This window comes from Salvelinus fontinalis, chromosome 38, assembly GCF_029448725.1.
Source record: "Salvelinus fontinalis isolate EN_2023a chromosome 38, ASM2944872v1, whole genome shotgun sequence".
In the NCBI taxonomy this organism is placed as follows: Eukaryota; Metazoa; Chordata; class Actinopteri; order Salmoniformes; family Salmonidae; genus Salvelinus; species Salvelinus fontinalis.
In genome coordinates this window covers 21,898,165-21,919,521 of record NC_074702.1, presented here as the reverse complement: position 1 = coordinate 21,919,521, position 21,357 = coordinate 21,898,165, and the positions used below count along the sequence as shown (strand labels likewise).

At 46.7% G+C, this 21,357-nt stretch overlaps 1 protein-coding gene across 1 annotated transcript; it reads left to right on the top strand.

The window, feature by feature from the left end:
* The first annotated feature begins 388 nt into the window (after positions 1 to 388).
* LOC129837935 (tyrosine-protein phosphatase non-receptor type 23-like) lies at positions 389 to 21,257 on the top strand. The gene is made up of 23 exons (XM_055904519.1): positions 389 to 473; positions 6,285 to 6,359; positions 6,480 to 6,607; positions 12,042 to 12,118; positions 12,234 to 12,283; positions 12,463 to 12,594; positions 12,739 to 12,819; positions 13,052 to 13,183; positions 13,287 to 13,334; positions 13,471 to 13,527; positions 13,672 to 13,730; positions 13,924 to 14,003; positions 14,096 to 14,276; positions 14,380 to 14,525; positions 14,620 to 14,940; positions 15,028 to 15,182; positions 15,302 to 15,453; positions 15,682 to 18,184; positions 18,490 to 18,674; positions 18,764 to 18,868; positions 18,983 to 19,121; positions 19,295 to 19,411; positions 20,053 to 21,257. Exons 1-23 carry the CDS (start codon positions 390 to 392, stop codon positions 20,626 to 20,628), a joined length of 5,583 nt encoding a protein of 1,860 aa, XP_055760494.1. The 5' UTR covers position 389; the 3' UTR covers positions 20,629 to 21,257.
* Positions 21,258 to 21,357: the final 100 nt, after the last annotated feature.

The window sequence follows — 21,357 nt, the reverse complement described above, 5'->3', positions numbered from 1 at the left end:
ATGTTCTACAAATGTTCCCACGCTCAAACATGATGATAAGAGACATTAGTATCACTTTACATAATATATACTAGTATGTCATGTAGTTATTGGCTAACCAAAGATACTGAATATAGCTAGATGTTTCAAATTCAAGCCTCTGGTGAAACAACTAGTCTGATTTAATATAGTGAAATACATTTCCCATAAACATTTGCGCACTGGAACATTCCTTCTGGCGTCACGTCCCTTATCATCCATCGTTTCCTGTTGAAGTGTAAATGGAGACGTGACACAGTTTGGGTATTATAAGAAACAATATAGTTAGAAATCCACTGAATTCAAAACTGCTGAAGTGAAATTTAAATAGAAGTCACTTTAACTCAGGCTCGGTTCAGTCGCTGGCCGCGATGGAGGCGGTCCCCCGTATGCCAATGATCTGGCTGGATCTGAAAGAGGCAGGGGAGTTCGAGTTCAGCCCGTCGGTGAGGCAGGTGAGATGGGTGAGGGAGTGGGACAACCGGGCACTGTCGGGCGGTTGAGATCGGAAGTGAAGCAGACAAGGATTACGTAAAATAATCATAAGTATCGAGCACATCTAGACTGTTATTAGCCTGACGCATCAAGTAAAGGTAGTTAGCTAGCTAGTATTGGGTTAGCTGTGTCAGCCATGACAATCGCCTTTGTTTACAGTTAGCTAGCTAAGTTGATAATTAGTTAGCTATTTATGTCAACATGTAGTTAATGTGTCAGATACCCCAGTCACAACAAATAAATAGTCTTTAAAATAATGATGTCATTGTCACATTCACTCTGAACCAGTTTGCTTTGATATAGAGACAAGTCTGGCAGGTTGGAATCCTGTATGTTCACACCCCTGTCAGTTGTCATTAAGGGGGGGGGACATGGTGAAAAATAGCCAAGACATTCAGAAATTAGTGCTGGAATGAGTTAAAATTAGAGAACAGCAGAGTAACGTTAGGTGAAGGGTCATAGAGCCAGGAGTTTTTTCTGGTCATCTGCCCCGGCCAGGGAAAACTCTGCCCTAGTCATCATAACATATGTCTGAGGAAATTCTCCCTCACAATATTTATTGAGAAATATTGCAAAGTAACACACCCACCACAATGACGTCTAATGCCTTACTATCCAATCTCCTTTCTTCCTCCTCCGCCTCATGCTCCAGATATTACTAGAGGACTTTTGCCCTCTCTGGTTCTTCTTTTTTGCTGCCTTAGTCCCAGATAAATTTTCTAGCAACCTTTGTCAATGACATTCAATGACGGTTACGATTTTTATTATAGCAGCGACAGATTTTATCTGGAAAGAAAATGAAGCATAACAGTCCGTGGAAAAGTAATAGAAAGAAGGAGAAAGACAGCCCAGAGAGGAATGAAGAGAGAATAATAGAGTTCCATTGTTTAGACTAGTGTAACCGATGTGAAATGGCTAGCTAGTCAGCGGGGTGCGCGCTAATAGCGTTTCAAATTGGTGACGTCACTCACTCTGAGACCTTGAAGTAGTTCTTCCCCTTGTCCGGGCTCTGGCTGGGCCAGTCAAGGACATTTCAAAGCTACTCCTGCGTTGTCTTGGCTGTGTGCTTAGGGTCGTTGTCCTGTTGGAAGGTGAACCTTCGCCCCAGTCTTTGGTCCTGAGCGCTCTGGAGCAGGTTTTCATCAAGGATCTGTGTACTTTGCTCCGTTCATTTTTCCCTCGATCCTGACTAGTCTCCCTGTCCCTGCCGCTGAAAAACATCCCCACAGCATGATTCTGCCACCACCATGCTTCACCGTAGGGATGGTGCCAGGTTTCCTCCAGAAGTGACTCTTGGCATTCAGGCCAAAGTGTTCAATCTTGGTTTCATCAGACCAGAGAATCTTGTTTCTCATGGTCTGAGAGTCCTTTAGGTGCCTTTTGGCAAACTTCAAGCGGGCTGTTATGTGCCTCTTACTGAGGAGTGGCTTCCGTCTGGCTGCAGAGATGGTTGTCCTCTGGAAGGTTCTCCCATCTCCACAGAGGAACTCTGGAGCTCTGTCAGAGTGACCATCGGGTTCTTGGTTACCTCCCTGACCAAGGCCCTTCTCCCCTGATTGCTCAGTTTGGCTTGGTGGACAGCTTTAGGAAGAGTCTTGGTGGTTCCAAACTTCTTCCATTTAAGAATGAAGGAAACAACTGTGTTCTTGGGGACCTTCAATGCTGCAGAAATGTTTTGGTACCCTTCCCCAGATCTCCGACTCGACACAATCTTGTCTCTGGGCTCTACAGACAATTCCTTCGACCTCATTGCTTGGTTTTTGCTCTAACATGCACTGTCAACTTTGGGACCTTTATATAGACAGGTGTATGCCTTTCCAAATCATATCCAATCAATTGAAATTAAAACATGTGGACTCCAATCAAATTGTAGAAACATATTGAGGATGATCAATGGAAACAGGATGCACCTGAGCTCAATTTTAAGCCTCATAGCAAAGAGTTTGAATACTTATGTAAATAAAGTATTTCTGTTTTTATTTGGATAAATTAGCAAACAATTCTAAACCTGTTTTTGCTTTGTCATTATGGGGTATTGTGTGTAGATTGAGAGTGTTTTATTTAATCCATTTTAGAATAAGGTTGTAACGTAACAAAATGTGGAAAAAGGGGTCTGAATATGTTCAGAATGCACTGTGTGTATATATAATATATATATATATATAAATTAGTGAGCTGTGTGCTCGATTTTATACACCTGTCAGCAATATATACACAGTCACACGCACAAAAGTATGTGGACACCCCTTCAAATTAATGGATTTGACTATTTCAGCCACACCTGTTGCTGACAGGTGTATAAAATTGAGCACACAGCCATGCAATCTCCATAGACAAACATTGGAAAAAGAATGGCATTACTGAAGAACTCAGTGACTTTCAACGTTGGAACGTCATAAGATGCCCCCTTTCCAACAAGTCATTTTGTCAAATGTCTGCCCTGCTAGAGCTGCCCTGGTCAACTGTAATTGCTGTTATGAAGGGAAAATGTCCAGGAGCAACAACGGCTCAGCCGCGAAGTGGTAGGCCACACAAGCTCACAACGGGACCGCCGAGTGCTGAAGCGCGCAAAAATCGCCTGTCCTCGGTTGCATCACTCACTACCGAGTTCCAAACTGCCTCTGTAAGCAACGTCAGCACACTAATGCTCTTGTGGCTGAATGTAAGCAAGTCCCTGCAGCATTGTTACAACATCTAGTGGAAAGCCTTCCCAAATGTGGAGGCTGTTATAGCAGCAAAGCGGGGACCAACTCAATATTAATGCCCTTGATTTTGGAATGAGATGTTCGACGAGCAGGTTTCCACATACATTTGGTCATGTAGTCATGTCAGTACTATTCAAATTTTGTCCACCACTTACCAGATTTAAATAACTGTACAATAATCCGTCTGACAAAATCAAAAAATGTATCAACTAAGACATCCTTCCAAAACTACACATCATTGATTATTAAACATGTATTTTTTAACAAAAATAGATGTAGTTGCCCAGCAACAGCCCCAAAACATCACTGCTCTAGAGGAGATCTGCATGGAGGAATGGGCCAAAATACCAGCAACAGTGTGTGAAAATCTTGTGAAGACTTACAGAAAACGTTTGACCTCTGTCATTGCCAACAAAGGGTATATAACAAAGTATTGAGATAAACTTTTGTTATTGACCAAATACTTATTTTCCACCATAATTTGCAAATAAATTCATAAAAAATCCTACAATGTGATTTTCTGGATTTTTTTTTCTCATTTTGTCTGTCATAGTTGAAATGTACCTATGATGCAAATTACAGGCCTCTCATCTTTTTAAGTGGGAGAACTTGCACAATTGGTGGCTGACTAAATACTTTTTTGCCCCACTGTATATACACTGCTCAAAAAAATAAAGGGAACACTTAAACAACACAATGTAACTCCAAGTCAATCACAATTCTGTGAAATCAAACTGTCCACTTAGGAAGCAACACTGATTGACAATAAATTTCACATGCTGTTGTGCAAATGGAATAGACAAAAGGTGGAAATTATAGGCAATTAGTAAGACACCCCCAAAAAAGGAATGGTTCTGCAGGTGGTGACCACACACCACTTCTCAGTTCCTATGCTTCCTGGCTGATGTTTTGGTCACTTTTGAATGTTGGCGGTGCTTTCACTCTAGTGGTAGCATGAGACGGAGTCTACAACCCACACAAGTGGCTCAGGTAGTGCAGTTCATCCAGGATGGCACATCAATGCGAGCTGTGGCAAAAAGGTTTGCTGTGTCTGTCAGTGTAGTGTCCAGAGCATGGAGGTGCTACCAGGAGACAGGCCAGTACATCAGGAGACGTGGAGGAGGCCGTAGAAGGGCAACAACCCAACAGCAGGAGCGCTACCTCCGCCTTTGTGCAAGGAGGTGCACTGCCAGAGCCCTGCAAAATGACCTCCAGCAGGCCACAAATGTGCAACAGATTCCCAAGTCAACATTATTTGATATGTGGACCTCCAACCATCTTTATGGTACCATTTGAAAGTAAAAACTGGATTCAAATGTTAGTACAATTATCAGCCAAACATGACACCCACCCTGTATTCAAGAGCATGTTGTGTCTCAACCGATGGTGGGCACAACATCAAAACCTCAGATCATGTAAAATAGGGTCTAAGTTAGAACAATTGAAGCATTTTTAGATCATTGACATTTTAGTAGGACTGTGGCTATCTTGGAATTTGAGGTTATGGTAATTGTCCAGGCCAATGTACACGGTCACCGACATAACCGTTCAGGGGGGATCACAACTCTGTTTGTACACTTTAACATAACTTTGTTATTATCATGGCATTTCATTATTGTTTTTAGATTACTTATATTTATCAACAAATTAGGAAATGCCAGGTTGGAGACGATGTGTTGCTTTTTCGTATTGGCACAACATTAACAGAGATAGGCCAGAGGAGGATGGTGGGAGGAGCTATAGGAGGACGGGCTCATTGTAAATGGCTGGAATGGAATTTTTGGAACAGAGTCAAACAAAAGGTTTCATATGTCTGATACTGTTCCAGTCATACCATTCCAGACATTACAATGAGCTCGTCCTCCTATACCTCCTCCCACCAGCCTCCACTGATATGCCTACCTAGACCTTGTCTGTTGGCTTTTCTGCATATAGCTACATTTTTTAAAATACAGTTCCTATTTCGACGCACAAAACCATTCAAACGAAGTATTCGCATACCGTCACAATAATTTGAATGGATACAAAAAGGTCTTTGTTGGCTTACTGTGTGAGGTGAAGAAAATACGCCCAGCTGGGCACTTTCCTACGTTTGACATTAGCGAGAAGCAGGCCAGGTACTTCTATCGTAGGGTTTACACCACTTCCAAAAGTTACGACCCCATTAATTTTCAACTGGAACACTCAGACCATGAGAAACAAGATTCTCTGGTCTGATGAAACCAATATTGAACACTTTGGCCTGAATGCCAAGTGTCACTTCTGGAGGAAACCTGTCACCATCCCTACGGTGAAGCATGGTGGTGGCAGCATTGTGCTGTGGGGATGTTTTTCAGCGGCAGGGACAGGGTGACTAGTCAGGATCGAGGGAAAGATGAACGGAGCAAAGTACAGAGAGATCCTTGATGAAAACCTGCTCCAGAGCGCTCATGACCTCATACTGGGGCGAAGGTTAACCTTCCAACAGGACAACGACCCTAAGCATACAGCCAAGACAACACAGGAGTGGCTTCGGGACAAGTTTCTGAATGTCCTTGAAGGGCCCAGCCAGTGCAGACAAGAAGACTCGAGTCTGTAATCACTGCCAAAGGTGCTTCAACAAAGTACTGTAAAGGGTCTGAATAATTTTGTAAACATCAACTGTTCAGAGGAGACTGTATGAAATCAGGCCTTCGTGGTCAAATTGCCACAAAGAAACCACTATTAAAGGACACCAATAAGTAGAAGAGACTGGCTTGGGCCAAGAAACACGAACAATGGACATTATACCGGTGGAAATCTGTCCTTTGGTCTGATGAGTCCAAATTTGAGATTTTTGGTTCCAACCACAGTATTTGTGAGACGCAGAGTAGGCTTAGAGAGTTGATTAGAGGAAAATGTAGGCCTATAAGAAGCACAACAAACTTCTTCTTGAAAGGATGATCTCCGCATGTGTGGCTCCCACCGTGAAGCATGGAGGAGGTGGTGTGAATAGATGAATGAATGAATAGACCTTATTGGTTAAATAAAGGTTATTTGCTGTGCTCCCAATGGCCCCTCTTATCTGCTTTCCCTGTGTCCTTTCAGTTCATCCTGAAGAACTATGGGGAGAATCCAGACAGCTATAATGAACAGCTGAAGAAGCTGGAGACACTGAGACAGGTATGAACTGGGACTGAGCGAGTTGTTCTATGCAAATATCATATGTTGTGATTTTATTTGTTATGTTGGTCATATACTGCACTTTCTTTCTATCATATAATAAGTAAGTGTTTGTGGCAGGGTGCGGTGAATGTGACGCGGGACTTTGAGGGCTGCAGCATTTTGAGGAAGTATTTTGGGCAGCTGCACTACCTCCAGAGCCGTGTGCCTCTGGGGCCTGGGCAGGAAGCAGCAGTACCCATCTCATGGTATGAGGCAATGAAGTACACATAGGAGCCCTATATTTACACCCTTACCCATGAGATCCTTATCATACACACACTTGCTTTCATAAACTCGCAGACAGCTACGGAAAGACCGGAAGAACACAAGGTAACACTTTATTTGGATAGTCTGTCGAGCATCTACAGATGGACTATCTACTAACCCTAACATTAACCCTTATCCTAACCCTAAACTTAACCCTAACTTTAACTCTTACCCTAACCCTTATTCTGAACCATCCCTAACTGTAACCGTAGCAAGCATTTGATTATGAACAGATCTACAGAGCATCTACAGATGGACAATCTGGACTATCCAAATAAAGTATGAGCAAACACACACACACTTTCATAAGCTCTCCCTACCATACGCGTAGACACACACCACACCCTCAGGTGCCAATTTCATTCTCTCTTACCAGGACAGAAATATTTTCTGGAAAAACAGTTACTATGAAACAAAGATGAATGATAGTAAAAAGGTTTGGATCACTTTACATTACATTTTGGGCGAACTCAGCTCCATCCTTCATTGAATCAGATGGCTCATTCATCACAAACCCACCGATATTGCCAACTACTTAAATCGTTTTTTCATTGGCAAGATTAGAAAACTTTGGCATGACATGCCAACAACAAATTCTGAACCTACACATCCATGCATAACTGACCAAATCATGAAAGACGAGCATTGTAATTCTGTAAAGTGAGTGTTGTTGTCTGTCAACAATGACAAGCCACCTGGTTCTGACAACTTGGATGGAAAATTACTGAGGATAATAGCGGACGATATTGCCACCCCTATTTGCTATCTTTTCAATCTAAACCTACAGGAAAGTGTGTTCCCTCAGACCTGGAGGGAAGCAAAAGTCATTCTGCTCCCCAAGAATAGCAAAGCACCCTTTACTGGCTAAAATAGCTGACCTGTTACCAACCAACCCTTAGTAAACTTTTGGAACAAAATAGTGTTTGACCAGATACAATGCTATTTCACGATAAACAAATTAATAGCAGATTTTCAAACGCTTATAGAGATGGGCATTCAACATGTACACCACTTACACAAATCACTGATGATTGGCTAATAAAATAATAAGTAGTAAACAGATTGTGGGACCTGTTTTGTTAGTCTTCAGTGCAACTTTTGACGTTATCTGTAATAATCTGCTGCTGGAAAAGCGTATGCGTTATGTAATGTTCCCTACATTTTTTTCCGGCACTGAGCAAATTTCAGGTCTGCTTAACGTAAACCTGAACGTTGTGAAAATTCTGTGCAACTTCCAGCACACGTTTACTGTGAACACGGAGGCTGTACCCGCTTTAAGTTACAGTTTTAACAGTGACCAAGTAGGCTACTATGGCTATTTGATCATAATGTCTGTAGACCAACCAGAGTAGCCTAACATCAAAACAATGGAGAAAATGCATCCCATAACATTTTAACGTGGAAACGGCTGTTCTATCATTCAGCCTAACGTAGCAGCCAATGTGTGGTGCTCAATGTAGGCCTACATTCCATGAGACTTTTGAAAAAAAAGTGCAGGGCTTGACATCAACCTGTTTATCCACTTGTCCTTCAGACAAGGAGGTGACTGAAAATGTCATTGTTTGATGCAAGAAACCACTTTACAAAATACATTATTATTCCCATACCATTATTACAGAGAATCAGACAAATTATTCTACCCTCTGCCTATTGGCTACTTAGGTTATTCAAGCCGGTTTCAAAATACAACACTGCCCCTTTAAGACATAAAAAAAAGCTCTTTACCTGACTCGCTTTTCAAAGACGTCTAGAAATGTATATGTTTTGTGCTCTTGTAGGAAGCAATCCCTCCCCTATTGCTGACTACAAATGATCTATAACTGGGCTAATAACTCACTAACTAGCAAAGGATATGAACAAAATGTGCACACATGGCTACAGCAGCTCTTACTTTGACCTCAAATGAAGCGCATCTACTCACGACCGCTCATGCTGCAAACGCAGTCCAGTTCAAAGTAAATGGCACATATCCATATATGGCAATGATCTATTTGCATATAGGTTAACTGCAGCTCTGATTGTTTATACCGCACCGGTCTGTGTAGAGTACGGGCTGAGTAGTGCGTGGCAATGCAATTGAATCCTACTCTGATGCGTTCTGCCTATAACAAAATCTCTTGCATAGTTTCGGTAATATTGCATTGATTCGATCACAATTTCCACGGTAAATGGAAACGTTGATAGTGTTAACAGGGAAAACTCTAGAACTGTGGTCACCAACCTTGTCTGAGTCAAGATCACTGAGTCAAAATTCAAGCCGAGATCTACTACTCACATTTTTTTAAAGTCATGTTTAAAAAAAAAATCTAAGCCTATGCAACAATCAAAAACAGTTCTGTAACAATGAGGTTTGTGCAGTAAGTTATAGGCCCAATACATTATCACTGCATATTGGCTTTGCTTGAATTGCCCTGCCAATGCATTGTTGTTCAGGCAACTAAAAACAAATACATTTTAAAACAAATTTGGGGGGGCTGATGGTGCCTGCATCTGATGGTCAGTCTCAGCGGAGGGAGAGAGCAGCAGACTGAGGGTCCGCCTCTCAACATCCCTCCACTGTCCCTTTCCTCCACTGACACTGACCAAAAAGGGACACCGTCTTCCAGCTGGCGAAACTCGACTCGCACCGCATTATTTCTGCCTCATGCACAAAGTCATGTTGAACAGAGAAAGTGAAATATTCCTTGAAATTAAAAAAGACCCAAGCCGCTAATAATAATAACAACAACGCAAGCCTATAGATACTTTCCTACTCATTCGTTACTGCTGCAGTGCTTGTTGTAGCGCTGAGTGGAAATAGGAACAACGTGCATTTAATGGCTCATAAAAGTGTTGAATACAAAGTGTTGACAGTGCTGAGTAAGAACTTAAACTCAGTCATAAAAACAGCATCTCTTTGCTGTATTCGCTGACAGTCTCTCTCTACTCATAGTTTTAAATGTTTAGAAATGTCACAGTATCAACTTTCTGTGGCTTTCTTTTATGCCGTGCTACGTTACTGCAGACACGGTCATCTGAGCCATCCGATTGGCCAGCGGTAGGCCGATAGTGCACTTAATTTGCTCTCTGGGTCCGCAGGAAAGGCATATTTTATACTTTCAGACACATGCAATGGTTCAGAATGGCAACAGCTCGTGTACCCGGCGCACAGGGCAGCTGAATCGAGTGCACCTACCGCCAACAGCCCAAGACTAAAACAAAAAAATAGGAACACAAGGCTTTATCGTTGGTTTTTTTACGGAAATGTTTGGCAATCAACTAGGAATGTCTTGGAGATTGACCGGTTGGTGGCCGCTGCTCTCGTGCTTCTCTCTGTGGGCTGATATTTCTGCATGGCAGTTCTGGGTCTACACGCGCGCAGCTTAGATGGAGCATTGGTGTTATGGCTTTACATCCCCTGCTATATTGTGGATCGAGAGTTACCTGTATAACAGAACACAGGCCCCTTATTATTCAATCTTTACTAATGACCTGCCGCTGGCTCTGAGTCAAGCCTGTTTGTCTATGTATGCTGATGACTCAACACTATACACGTCAGCAACCACAGCAAGTGAAATCACTGCAGCGTTTAACACACAGCTGCAGTCAGTTTCAGAATGGGTGGCAAGAAAGCAGTTGGTCCTAAATATTAAAAAAACTAAAAGCATTGTATTTGGGACAAATCATTCACTTAACCCTAAACCTCAACTAATGAATAATGTGGAAATTGAGCAAGTTGAGGAGACTAAGATGCTTGGAGTGTCCTTGGATTGTAAACTGTCATGGTCAAAACATATTGACACAACAGTAACTAAGATGGGGAGAGTTTGTCCATAATAAAGCACTGCTCAGCTTTCTTAACAATGCAATCATCAAGGCAGGTCCTACAGGCTCTAGACTACTGTCCAGTCGTCTGGTTAGGTGCTACAAAGAGAGACTTAGGAAAATTACATTTGGCCCAGAACAGGGCAGCACGGCTGGCTCGTAAATGTACACGGAGACTTACTAACATTAATAATATGCATGTCAGTCTCACCTGGCTCAAAGTAGAGGACAGATTGACTTCATCACTACTTGTATTTGCGAGAGGCATTGACATGTTGAATGTTGAAAGCTTTCTATTTAAACCTTTAGCATACAGCTTGGACACCCATGCATACCCCACAAGACATGCCACCCGAGGTCTCTTCAGTCCCCAAGTCCAGAACAGACTATGGGAGGTGCTACATAGAGCCATGGCTACATTGAACTCTATTCCACATCAAGTAACTCATGCAAGCAGTAAAATTAGATTTCAAATACACCTTATGGAACAGCCGGGAATGTGAAGAGACACACATAGGCACAGACACACACACACCCGATAACATACTCACTATACACATGTATTTTGTGTTGTAGATATGTGGTAGTAGAGTAGTGGCCTGAGGGAACACACTTCATGTATAGTAAAAATCTGTTGTGAAATGTATTGTAATGTTTTTTAAATTGTATATAACTGCTTTAATGTTGCTAGACCTCAGGAAGAGAAGCTGCTACCTTGGAAGGAACTAATGGAGATCCATAATACATACAAAAACAGACAGGCCCATACATGTACAGTTGAAGTCGGAAGTTTACATACACTTAGGTTGGAGTCATTAAAACGCGTGTTGCGGGGGTGCTTTGCTGCAGGAGGGACTGGTGCACTTCACAAAATAGATGGCATCATGAGAGAGGGAAACTATGTGGATATACTGGAGCAACATCTCAAGACATCAGTCAGGAATTTAAAGCTTGGTCGCAAATGGGTCTTCCAAATGGACAATGACCCCAAGCATGCTTCCAAAGTTGTGGCATAAGGACAACAAAGTCAAGGTATTGGAGTGGCCATCACAAAGCCCTGACCTCAATCCTATAGAAATTTGTGGGCAGAACTAAAATAGCGTGTGCGGGCAAGGAGGCCTACAAACCTGACTAAGATACACCAGCTCTGTCAGGAAGAATGGGCCAAAATTCACCCAACTTATTGTGGGAAGCTTGTGGAAGGCTACCTGAAACGTTTGACCCAAGTTAAACAATTTAAAGGCAATACACTCAATTATTATTTGGTAGCATGTAAACTTCTGACCCACTGGGAATGTGATGAAAGAAATAAAAGCTGAAAGAAATAATTCTCTACTATTATTCTGACATTTCACATTCTTAAAATAAAGTGGTGATACTAACTGACCTAAGACAGGGAATTTTTACTAGGATTAAATGTCAGGAATTGTATAAAAAAATAAAATAAAAAAACCCCGGAGTTTATTGTATTTGGCTACGGTGTATGTAAACTTCCGACTTCAACTTTAGACACACACCACACCCTCATGTATGCAAAACAGTGTCAACAATTTCCTTCTCTCTTACCAGGACAGAAATATTTTCTGGAAAAACAGTCACTCATGATGACATCAGCTATGAGCAAGCCTGCATCCTCTACAACCTGGGTGAGTTGAACCATTTGAATGGTGTAGTGTAAAACTGACCTTAGATCAGCACTGAGGGCAAAACCATCCGTCAAACAGCAATGTCCTGATTGCCATAATGTTATCTTCTCTGTAGGTGCTCTCCACTCCATGTTGGGAGCCATGGATAACAGGGTGTCCGAAGAGGTGGGCAGAAGCAATGGCCGTCTATCTCTACCACGTTAACCTCTCTCTCCATGACATCTCACACTGACATCCATTGTGTTGCCCTCCTCTTTCTGAAACTCAATATGTCCCTTTGTCTATTTCTCTCACTTCCATCCTCACTCCCTTCCGTCTCCCTTCCCCTTTCTCTCTCCCTCTAGGGGATGAAGGTGTCATGTACACACTTCCAGTGCTCCGCGGGGGCCTTCTCCTACCTGAGGGACCACTTCAGCCACAACTTCAGCGTGGACATGAGTCACCAGATCCTTAATCTCAACATCAACCTCATGCTGGTAACTATCGCACACTCGCACATGCACGTGTTCACACACACACACACACACACACTCACTCACTCACTCACTCACTCACTCACTCACTCACTTACTTACTTACTTACTTACTTACTTACTTCATGGTTATTTGTCTCCATTCAGGGTCAGGCTCAAGAGTGTCTCCTGGAGAAGTCCATGCTGGACAACAGGAAGAGTTTCCTTGTAGCCCGCATCAGTGCTCAGGTAAATCTCTCTACTCTCAACACATGACGTAGTAGCAGGGCATGATAACACCCTCTAGACCATAGTTGCCGTAGAGCAGGGTCGTTCTCAATAGGCATCAAACGGGGAGGGACTAACTGAACTTGTCCAATAAGAAAATACGAATTGTTTTCTGTTGCAAAACGTTTTGCTACGGTGTGCCCTAATGAGTACGACCCAGGTGTGTGACTGTTCTGTTGTTGGCTTGGTGCAGGTGGTGGACTACTATAAGGAGGCGTGCAGGGCTCTGGAGAACTCTGACACGGCCTCCATGCTGGGTAAGATCCAGAAGGACTGGAAGAAACTAGTACAGATGAAGATCTCCTACTTTGCTTCCATCGCCCATGTGAGTTTGAGACAGGACACTCAGTTGTGAGGGAGTGTATATCGAATGTGTTCTCAATTTGGTTTACGGATACTCTGTTATTGAATAACATATTTATTTTCAGCTGCATATGGGGAAGCAGGCTGAGGAGCAACAGAAATATGGAGAGCGGGTATATCACCTTCTTGACTATCCCTACTCCCCTGTGTATATTCCTCTGCATACCTCCGTTCATCTACATGCATACCAATGTCTCTCCTTATACACCTATTTTTTTCTAAAGCTGTGTATCTTTGTGTTTTTAACAGCTGGCTTACCTGCAGAGCTCATTAGACAAACTCAGTGAAGCCATCAAGTTGGCCAAGGTACAGTCACCTTCCAATTGACTCTTTGTGTAACCTTTTCGATTTGGCCTTCTGAAATGGTTTCTTTTGTGTCTGTTATCAAGCTTACAATGACAAAGTAACTGTCTTTATGCTCCTTCCCCTCAATCTCTCTGTTTGGAACAGGGTCAGCCGGACAGTGTGCAGGAGGCCTTGAAGTTCACCATGGACGTGATAGGGGGAAAGTAAGCAGCTATATTCCCTACTGTATATTCACTTATGATTGTGGGTAGGTTGGTACAGTCTTTACCCTTTGAGATAGGTAGACAGTCACACACACTCTGTCACTCAAACAGTGGCACTCTTGCTGAAGTGTTTCTCTCTGATCCTTCTTCTCCTTTTTTTATTTTGCTCTTCCTTATCCCCTGTCCCTTGTAGGTTCAACTCTGCCAAGAAAGACAATGACTTCATCTACCATGAGACTGTCCCCTCGTTGGAGACTCTTGCTTCTGTCAAAGGTAACATCGAACCCTGACCTATCCTCACACACAACCTCTCCTGCATATCATATACTATATTTGGATTTTCATTGTCATCATGTCTTCTCTAGGTGCCCCCCTGGTGAAGGCCTTGCCCGTGAACCCAACTGATCCCAGTGTCACAGGCCCAGACCTGTTTGCCAAGCTGGTGCCCATGGCTGCCCACGAGGCCTCCTCTCTCTACAGTGAAGAGAAGGCCAAGTTGCTACGGGACATCATGGCCAAGATAGACAGCAGGAATGAGACTCTAGAGTGAGTGGGAGGGGCTGTGTGTGTATTTGTGACGTCTAGGTACGCCTTTTACGATTTAATATAGTGACTTTGTGTGGTTACTGATCTAGCTCTGGGTTTACAGGCAGTTTATGGACTCTCTGGGTCTGGAGCCAGACTCAGTAGATAACCTGGACATGTACAGTCACATCCCCCCTGTACTGATGGAGAAGTGTGCTGCGCTCAGTGTCAGACCAGACACCGTCAAGAGCCTCATTCAGTCCATGCAGGGTGAGTGGTTGGCCTGGGACACACACATACACATGTCAAACACACACATACGCACACAGCTTTTCGATACTATCCCTGTGTCTCTCTGCCTCAGTCCTGTCTGGTGTGTTCACGGACGTGGAGGCGTCTCTGAGGGAGATCCGGGACGTGCTGGAGGAGGACGCGGCCGGGGTGCGGGCGCTGCAAGAGGCGGCAGGAGGAGGCCCCGCGGCGGAGCTGCACCCCCAGGCACATGCCCAGACCTTGGCTGAGATCCGCAGGGACCTGGAGAAGTACATGGAGGCCCATGAAAAGGCCAGCTTCACCAACACAGAGCTTCACAGAGCCATGAACCTGCACATCAGTAACCTGAGGCTGCTGGGGGGACCACTGGATGCCCTGAGAGAAGCCCTGCCGAGGCCCCAACTCAACCAGGGTGGGTATAGGAAAGTGGAAAAGAGTTATGATGTTTGTGGTGTCATTTGGAGTGTGTTTCTAAATATATATATATATGTTCCTACAGAGGAGGTGGCGGGGCTGCAGTGCATGAAGAGGATCCTGGGTAAGGTGCAGGAGATGAGGGATCAGAGGAGCACCCTGGAGAAACAGCTGCGTGACCTCATCCAGCAGGACGACATCACTTCCTCCCTGGTCACTACCGAGCGCACTGACATGAAGGTACAGGACAATGTGTGTGGGTTTGATGTTAATGAAATTCTAGACTAACGCATGCCTCTTAACACACTATATGTAACATTTGCCTCTCTCTCCCCCTCCCTTCCTCTCCCTCTCTATAGAGGTTGTTTGAGGAGCAGTTGAAGAAGTATGAGCAGGTGAAGGTGTACATCGACCAGAACCTGTCTGCCCAGGAGAACATCCTCAAGGCTCTGACGGAAGCCAACGTGCAATACGCCTCGGTCCGCAAGGGTCTCGCCGAGACGGAACACAAGTGAGCAAGGGCTTGGGAAGGGTTTTAGTGGGACACCAGTACTATTGGTCAAAGGACTTTGACGCTGTTCCAGTCCAAGGTCATAGGGAAGGGGCCAATATAGGGAATGGTTTCCACTGGAAACACTAGATACGTAAAGCACTAGCATCATGTCATTGTTACTGAAGAAGTTCTCACCTCTCCCTTTCTTTTCCTCTCCTCCTTCCTTTCTCTCGCTCCAACTCTCAGGTGGAACGGCACGGTGCAGACCCTGGTGGCGTCCTACGAGGCTTACGAGGACCTGATGAAGAAGTCCCAGGAGGGGAAGGAGTTCTACGAGGACCTGGAGACCAAGTCCTCCCGCCTGCTGGAGCGAGCTAAGACTCTGTGTCAGGCCAGGGAGGAGGAGAGGAAGGCCGTGCTGGACAGGGAGACCCAGAAGAATCCCCCTTCTCGGCCCACTGCAGCCAAACCGTCCCTGGGGTCCAAGGTGGGCTCAGATGTGGACTCTGCCTGTTCTAGTCTGGAGGATGCGGAGCTAGCCCAGATCAACGCTGCTATACTGAGCCTGGGAGGAGACCTGCCTGACGAGCTCCGTAGTCTACCCCCCGACCACCCCTCCCTACACTCTGTCCTTCGCCCGGGACCTGAGGCTTTCCTTCCTGGTGCCAACCTGGGTGGCAATGCTTCGTTACCCTGGCCAGGGGCGCCTGGGGCACCGCTCTATACCCCTCAGTTCCCACCAAACCATCGCCCACCCCAGTTCCCCGGCCAGGCTTTCCCTCGCGGACCCTTCACTCAGCTACCACCCCAGCAGACTCCTGTTTCTGGCTATGGCCCTCCCCAGCCACAAGCCCCCCAAACTGGGGGAGTCAGGCCTGCCCGTGCCCCTTTTCGTCCCTCCACTACTACAGTAGATAGTATCCAGACCCCCATCCCCAGTTATAACTCACACCCACCTACTGTCTCTGCAGGCTACGCTGTTCCCCCACAGATGGGTGTGTACCCACAGTACATGCCCCAGCCTGGGGTGCCCATGCAAGCGCCCAGCCAGGTGCCACACCAACATCCACAGCATCAGTACCAACACCCTCCTGGGCAGCTGCCCCCTGGCTACCAGTCTGCCCCCAGGGCTCTGCCCGGGCCCCGACCCCAGGCCCAGCAAGGCTACCCACAGTACATGCCCCCCCAGCACCAGCCCCGGCCACCCATGCCCCCCCAGTATCAGCAGCCATATCCTGGTCAGCCCCAGCCACAACCCCAGCATGGCTACCAGCCCCAGTTACCACAGGGCTATCAGCCTCAACACCCTCAACAGGGCTACCTGCCCCAACAGCCCCCACACATGATCCCAAGGGGCCCTCACCCACAGATGCCCACCACTTCCCAGCCCATACCCCCTGTCTCCCAACCATACATGCAACCTGCCAACCAACAGATGCCCCCGCACCCTCATCAGCAGATGCTACCTTCTCAACAACAACAAATGCATCCCAACGCCCAGAAAATACACCCGCATCCACAAATGCACCCTGGCCCTCATCAGCAGATGCCCCCTAACAGCCAGCAGATACCCCCTAACAGCCAGCCGATGCCCCCAGCTTCCCAGGCTTACCTGCCCCCCACCAGCCAGCCCATGCCCCCTGGCCTGCACCAGTCCATGCCCCCTGCTTCTCAGCCCCATCATGTCCACCTCCCTCAGGCTTACCTGCCCAGGGGCCCCCTCCCACCTCAGGGGCCCCAGATGCCCCACCCTGGTCAACCCCCCCAACATGTCTACCAGCCCCAGTTACCACAGGGCTACCAGCCTCCTATAATGCCTCAATCTGCCCCCCAACAGTCCCAGGCTCCCCAGCCTGTAGCCCCCATGACCCCCACCATGTACCCTACTCCTCCAGGTGTGAACGGCTCTCCTGGAGCCCCACCACAGCCCACCTCTATGGGCCAACCTCGGCCCCCTCCCCAGCACATGATTCCACCAACTGCTGGAGCTCCTCCAGTGGCCCTCCCACCTAACGGCATCCTTCCCTCGCCCTCCCCTTCCCCTTCTCCCTCCCCAGGCCCCTCTTCCCAAGGCCTGGCTCCCCAGAGGCCCTCCCCGGCCCCCACCCCTGGCGGTCCACCCTCTCTCCCTTCCTCCTTATCCACCTCCCTCTTCCCGCACCAGAACTCCATCACAGACGACCTGCTCTCCTCCAGCCCAGAGAGCCAGCCCGGTGGCCCCAAGGCCCCCGCCAATGTCCTCCAACCCACCAAGGCTGACCCTCAGGACGGGGAGCGCCGCAAGAAGAGCTCCCAGGGCGTTCGGCTGATCCAGGGCGACCCGTACCAAGCCCCTGAACGCATAGCCCGCCTCTGCAGCGAACTCGAACGCTTCCGGTCGGCCGTGGAGTCTCTTGAGCGCCCGTCGGTTGACGAAGGTGGTCTTTCGCCGCTAGATGCCCGCTGGAAGGAGCTCCAGGAGGGGCAGGAGAGGGACGCCAGGCAGCTGTCCATCGCCATCGCTCGCTGCTACACTATGAAGAACCGTCACCAGGACGTGATGCCCTACGACTGTAACCGCGTGCTGCTGCGCTCGGGAAAGGACGACTACATCAACGGCAGTTATGTGGAGGAGCTGTCGCCCTACTGCCCGCGCCTCATCGCCACGCAGGCGCCGCTGTCGGGCACGGCCGCCGACTTCTGGCTCATGGTGTGGGAGCAGAAGGTTTCGCTGGTGGTCATGCTGGTCTCAGAGCAGGAGTTAGATAAGGTATGAACACACTCAGAAGGGAGAAGGAATGGGCCATTCTAGGGGTCGCTCATAAAGGCTTACTACTGTAGTAGATGTACCACCTGTTTGTTTTTTACACAAGAAGGAATCAAAGGTAGGTAAGGAATTGGATAAGGCAGAACTTTGATTAGATGGTTTATTTATTTCCAGACTATTGACATAAACGTCTGTGAAAACACATGTATTATTTAATTTGAAGTTATCAGTCCATATTTTGATTGACGCATTGTAATTTATTGAAAGAACCCCAACTCTTAGTCGGTTTCTTTACTGTGTTTCCGTAGGGAAAGGTTTTGCGCTATTTCCCGACAGAACGTGGCCAGCAGCTTGCTCAGGGACCAATCACAGTCACCCTGACTACACAGAAGACCACGCCCACCCACGTTGAGCGAATGATTGGCCTGCAATACCGTGACCAGAGCCTCAAACGCACCGTCATACACCTACAGTTCACCTCCTGGCCTGAGCTGTGAGTCCACACAGTAACAACTGAATAACCACTGTATACATGGAAATTAATATCTGGCTAACGAATACCATTTCTCTTTCTCCCCCCAGGGGTCTTCCTATGAGCAAGAGCAATCTAATCTGCTTCATCCAGGAGGTTCATGGATACTACCTGCACCAGAGGCCCTTACACACACCTATTGTTGTGCACTGCAGGTAACACACACATGCTATTTTATTACTATCACCAAACATAATGATGATTAATCAAAACCAAAGTGTGTGTGTGTTGTGAATATTGACACTAACCCGGTCTCTCTCCATGACCAGCTCTGGCGTGGGGCGTACTGGCGCCCTCTGTCTGCTGTATGCAGCGGTACAGGAGCTGGAGGCAGGGAACAGCATCCCTGACCTACCTCTACTGGTCAAGAAGATGAGGCAGCAGAGGAAGAACATGCTGCAGGAGAAGGTAAGAACACGCACACCTAACAAGCTCATGCTTTACAAGGGGTTAACTGTGCAGTTTCATAAGGGGCAAGTTGTCTAGTAAAAGCTCATGTCACTTTCCCAGTGCATTGAGCCAATGTTGTTTGTTGGTGTGATGGCTCTTCAAGGTGTCTCCTCTCTGGTGTCTGTCCGCAGCTGCACCTGAAGTTCTGTTACGAGGCGGTGCTGAAACACGCTGAGCAGGTCCTCCAGAGACACGGCTACCTCCCTACCGCCCCCTGCAGCAAGACACCCAGCACTGCTGCCACCAAGGTGAGCCCAGTCTCTCACTGAGCCAGTTTTTCATCCTTTTGGCATTCAGGTTTTAAGGTCTCAGAAACCTGAATGGATAGTGAGTAGTGGTGATTGAGGTCGTAAATATGGTCCTATATACAATTTGTATTTGCTTAGATTTTGGTGGTACTCGATGTAAGCTAAAATTGAGAGGCCCTATAGATGGGTTAGCTGACAACGTCACGAAAACCATGCTCACAAGAATTCCATGGGTTGTTGTGATTCTGGATATCAAGATAGCTACCAACAATGACAAGAAACTGCAATGTGGGGAATCGTGACTCGTGTCAGCTAGTTTTATCATGGTATATTTATCATGGACATGGTATATTGATACCATGTCGTGTTTTGACTGATTTCATGTCAATATGGCAAAACATTTGCTAGCTAGCTAATCAACAACTGTAATGATGTATGAGACAAGTGTTCATTGTGCACATTTATTGTTTTCAATAAACATTGGAGACTAAATATAGTTCACATGCTGTCAACAATCTAAGCCAACCCCGTCTGTTTTGCCCCATAGTTGTGCACGTGTTGGTTTTGTTGCTTAACAACCAACTCTTCTATGCTACTGCTTTACTGCTTCCTCCTGTCTAAATATTGTCTTCTCCCTGTAGCCTTACTCTCGCCAGGAGTCCCAACAGGACATTGTTCTGGGAGGTGACATGACCATCAGCTCCATTCAGGCCACCATCGCCAAACTCAGTATCCGGCCCCCCAGTGCCACTGACCCAGCCATGGACCCTGTCCTTGACATTGGTGCCCCCTCTGGCCTAGAGGACCAACCCTTCACACCCCCCACCGGCCTGCCCTTGGATAGAGAGCTAGAGCCAGCCGCCACCCCCGCCCGGGACCCCTCTTCCAGCGGTACCCAACCCTCCTCCCTCAGTCCCCCACTCTCCTCCCCAGAGAAGGTTCAGTCCCCACCACCCAATGGTGTGGATACCACCGCCCCTTCCTCTCCCCCCACAGCCAATAACCAGGTTACCCCTGATCCAGCCCTGAACTCTCTGGAGCTGCTGGCCTCTCTGACTCCTGAGGCCTTCTCCATGGAGGGTGGTGGGTGCAAGGGGAAGCACCGTGTCACTAAGCAGAGCTTCCTGCAGCCTGCCGAGGGCCAGGGCCTCCACGAGGAGGGGGGAGACGACCCCCTGAGCAACCTCGACCCCCTCTGGAGCCTCAACAAGAACTGAAACACAGGAGCCACGATACCCCTCTTTCTTTCTCACTTCATAGCCGTGTGTCAAACTGACCTGTAGCCTTTAGTACTAGTTCTTCTTGATTCTCTGATTCTTAGTTAATGAACCAAAATGACTAGAAACTCCAAGAATCACAACTAGAAGTGCTTAGTGGTTAGGTCTAGGGGTTGGTTTGAACCTGGGCCTTTGTCGCTTTAGGGGCACTTCAGGGGTCATACATTCCGCCTTCCATCACTGGTGGCCTGGCTGTGCTTCTGGGACCAAATAATGGTGCACTCGTCTTTTCTTTCCTTCTCTTTGTCTGTGTTTCTACCTGTACCAGATGGGTCAGTTCTTCACTCGCTGCTTCAGAGCTGGCCACTCAGCACCACTACAATCCCAGCATGCACTCCTAGCAGCAGTGTCTATGGTTCCCTCTTACAGCTGGTCGCTCTGGGCCAGGGGTTGGCGTGGACTCAGATGATAGTGACTGATATGATCGCTGAAGGGTGGGGGAGGAGCTTGCAGACGAAGGCTCTCGTTAACCGCATACATAGAGCAGAATCGGCACGTCTTAACACTTTTGTTTTCTTGTCTTTCATTAACACTGTAAATATATCTTGAATAAATGTAGGTTGGCATGGTTTTGACTACTGTATTTAATACACACCAACAGTGGATACTCAAACATTCCATAAGCTAACTCCCCCCCCCCCTACAGAAAATCACACACTACAGACCACA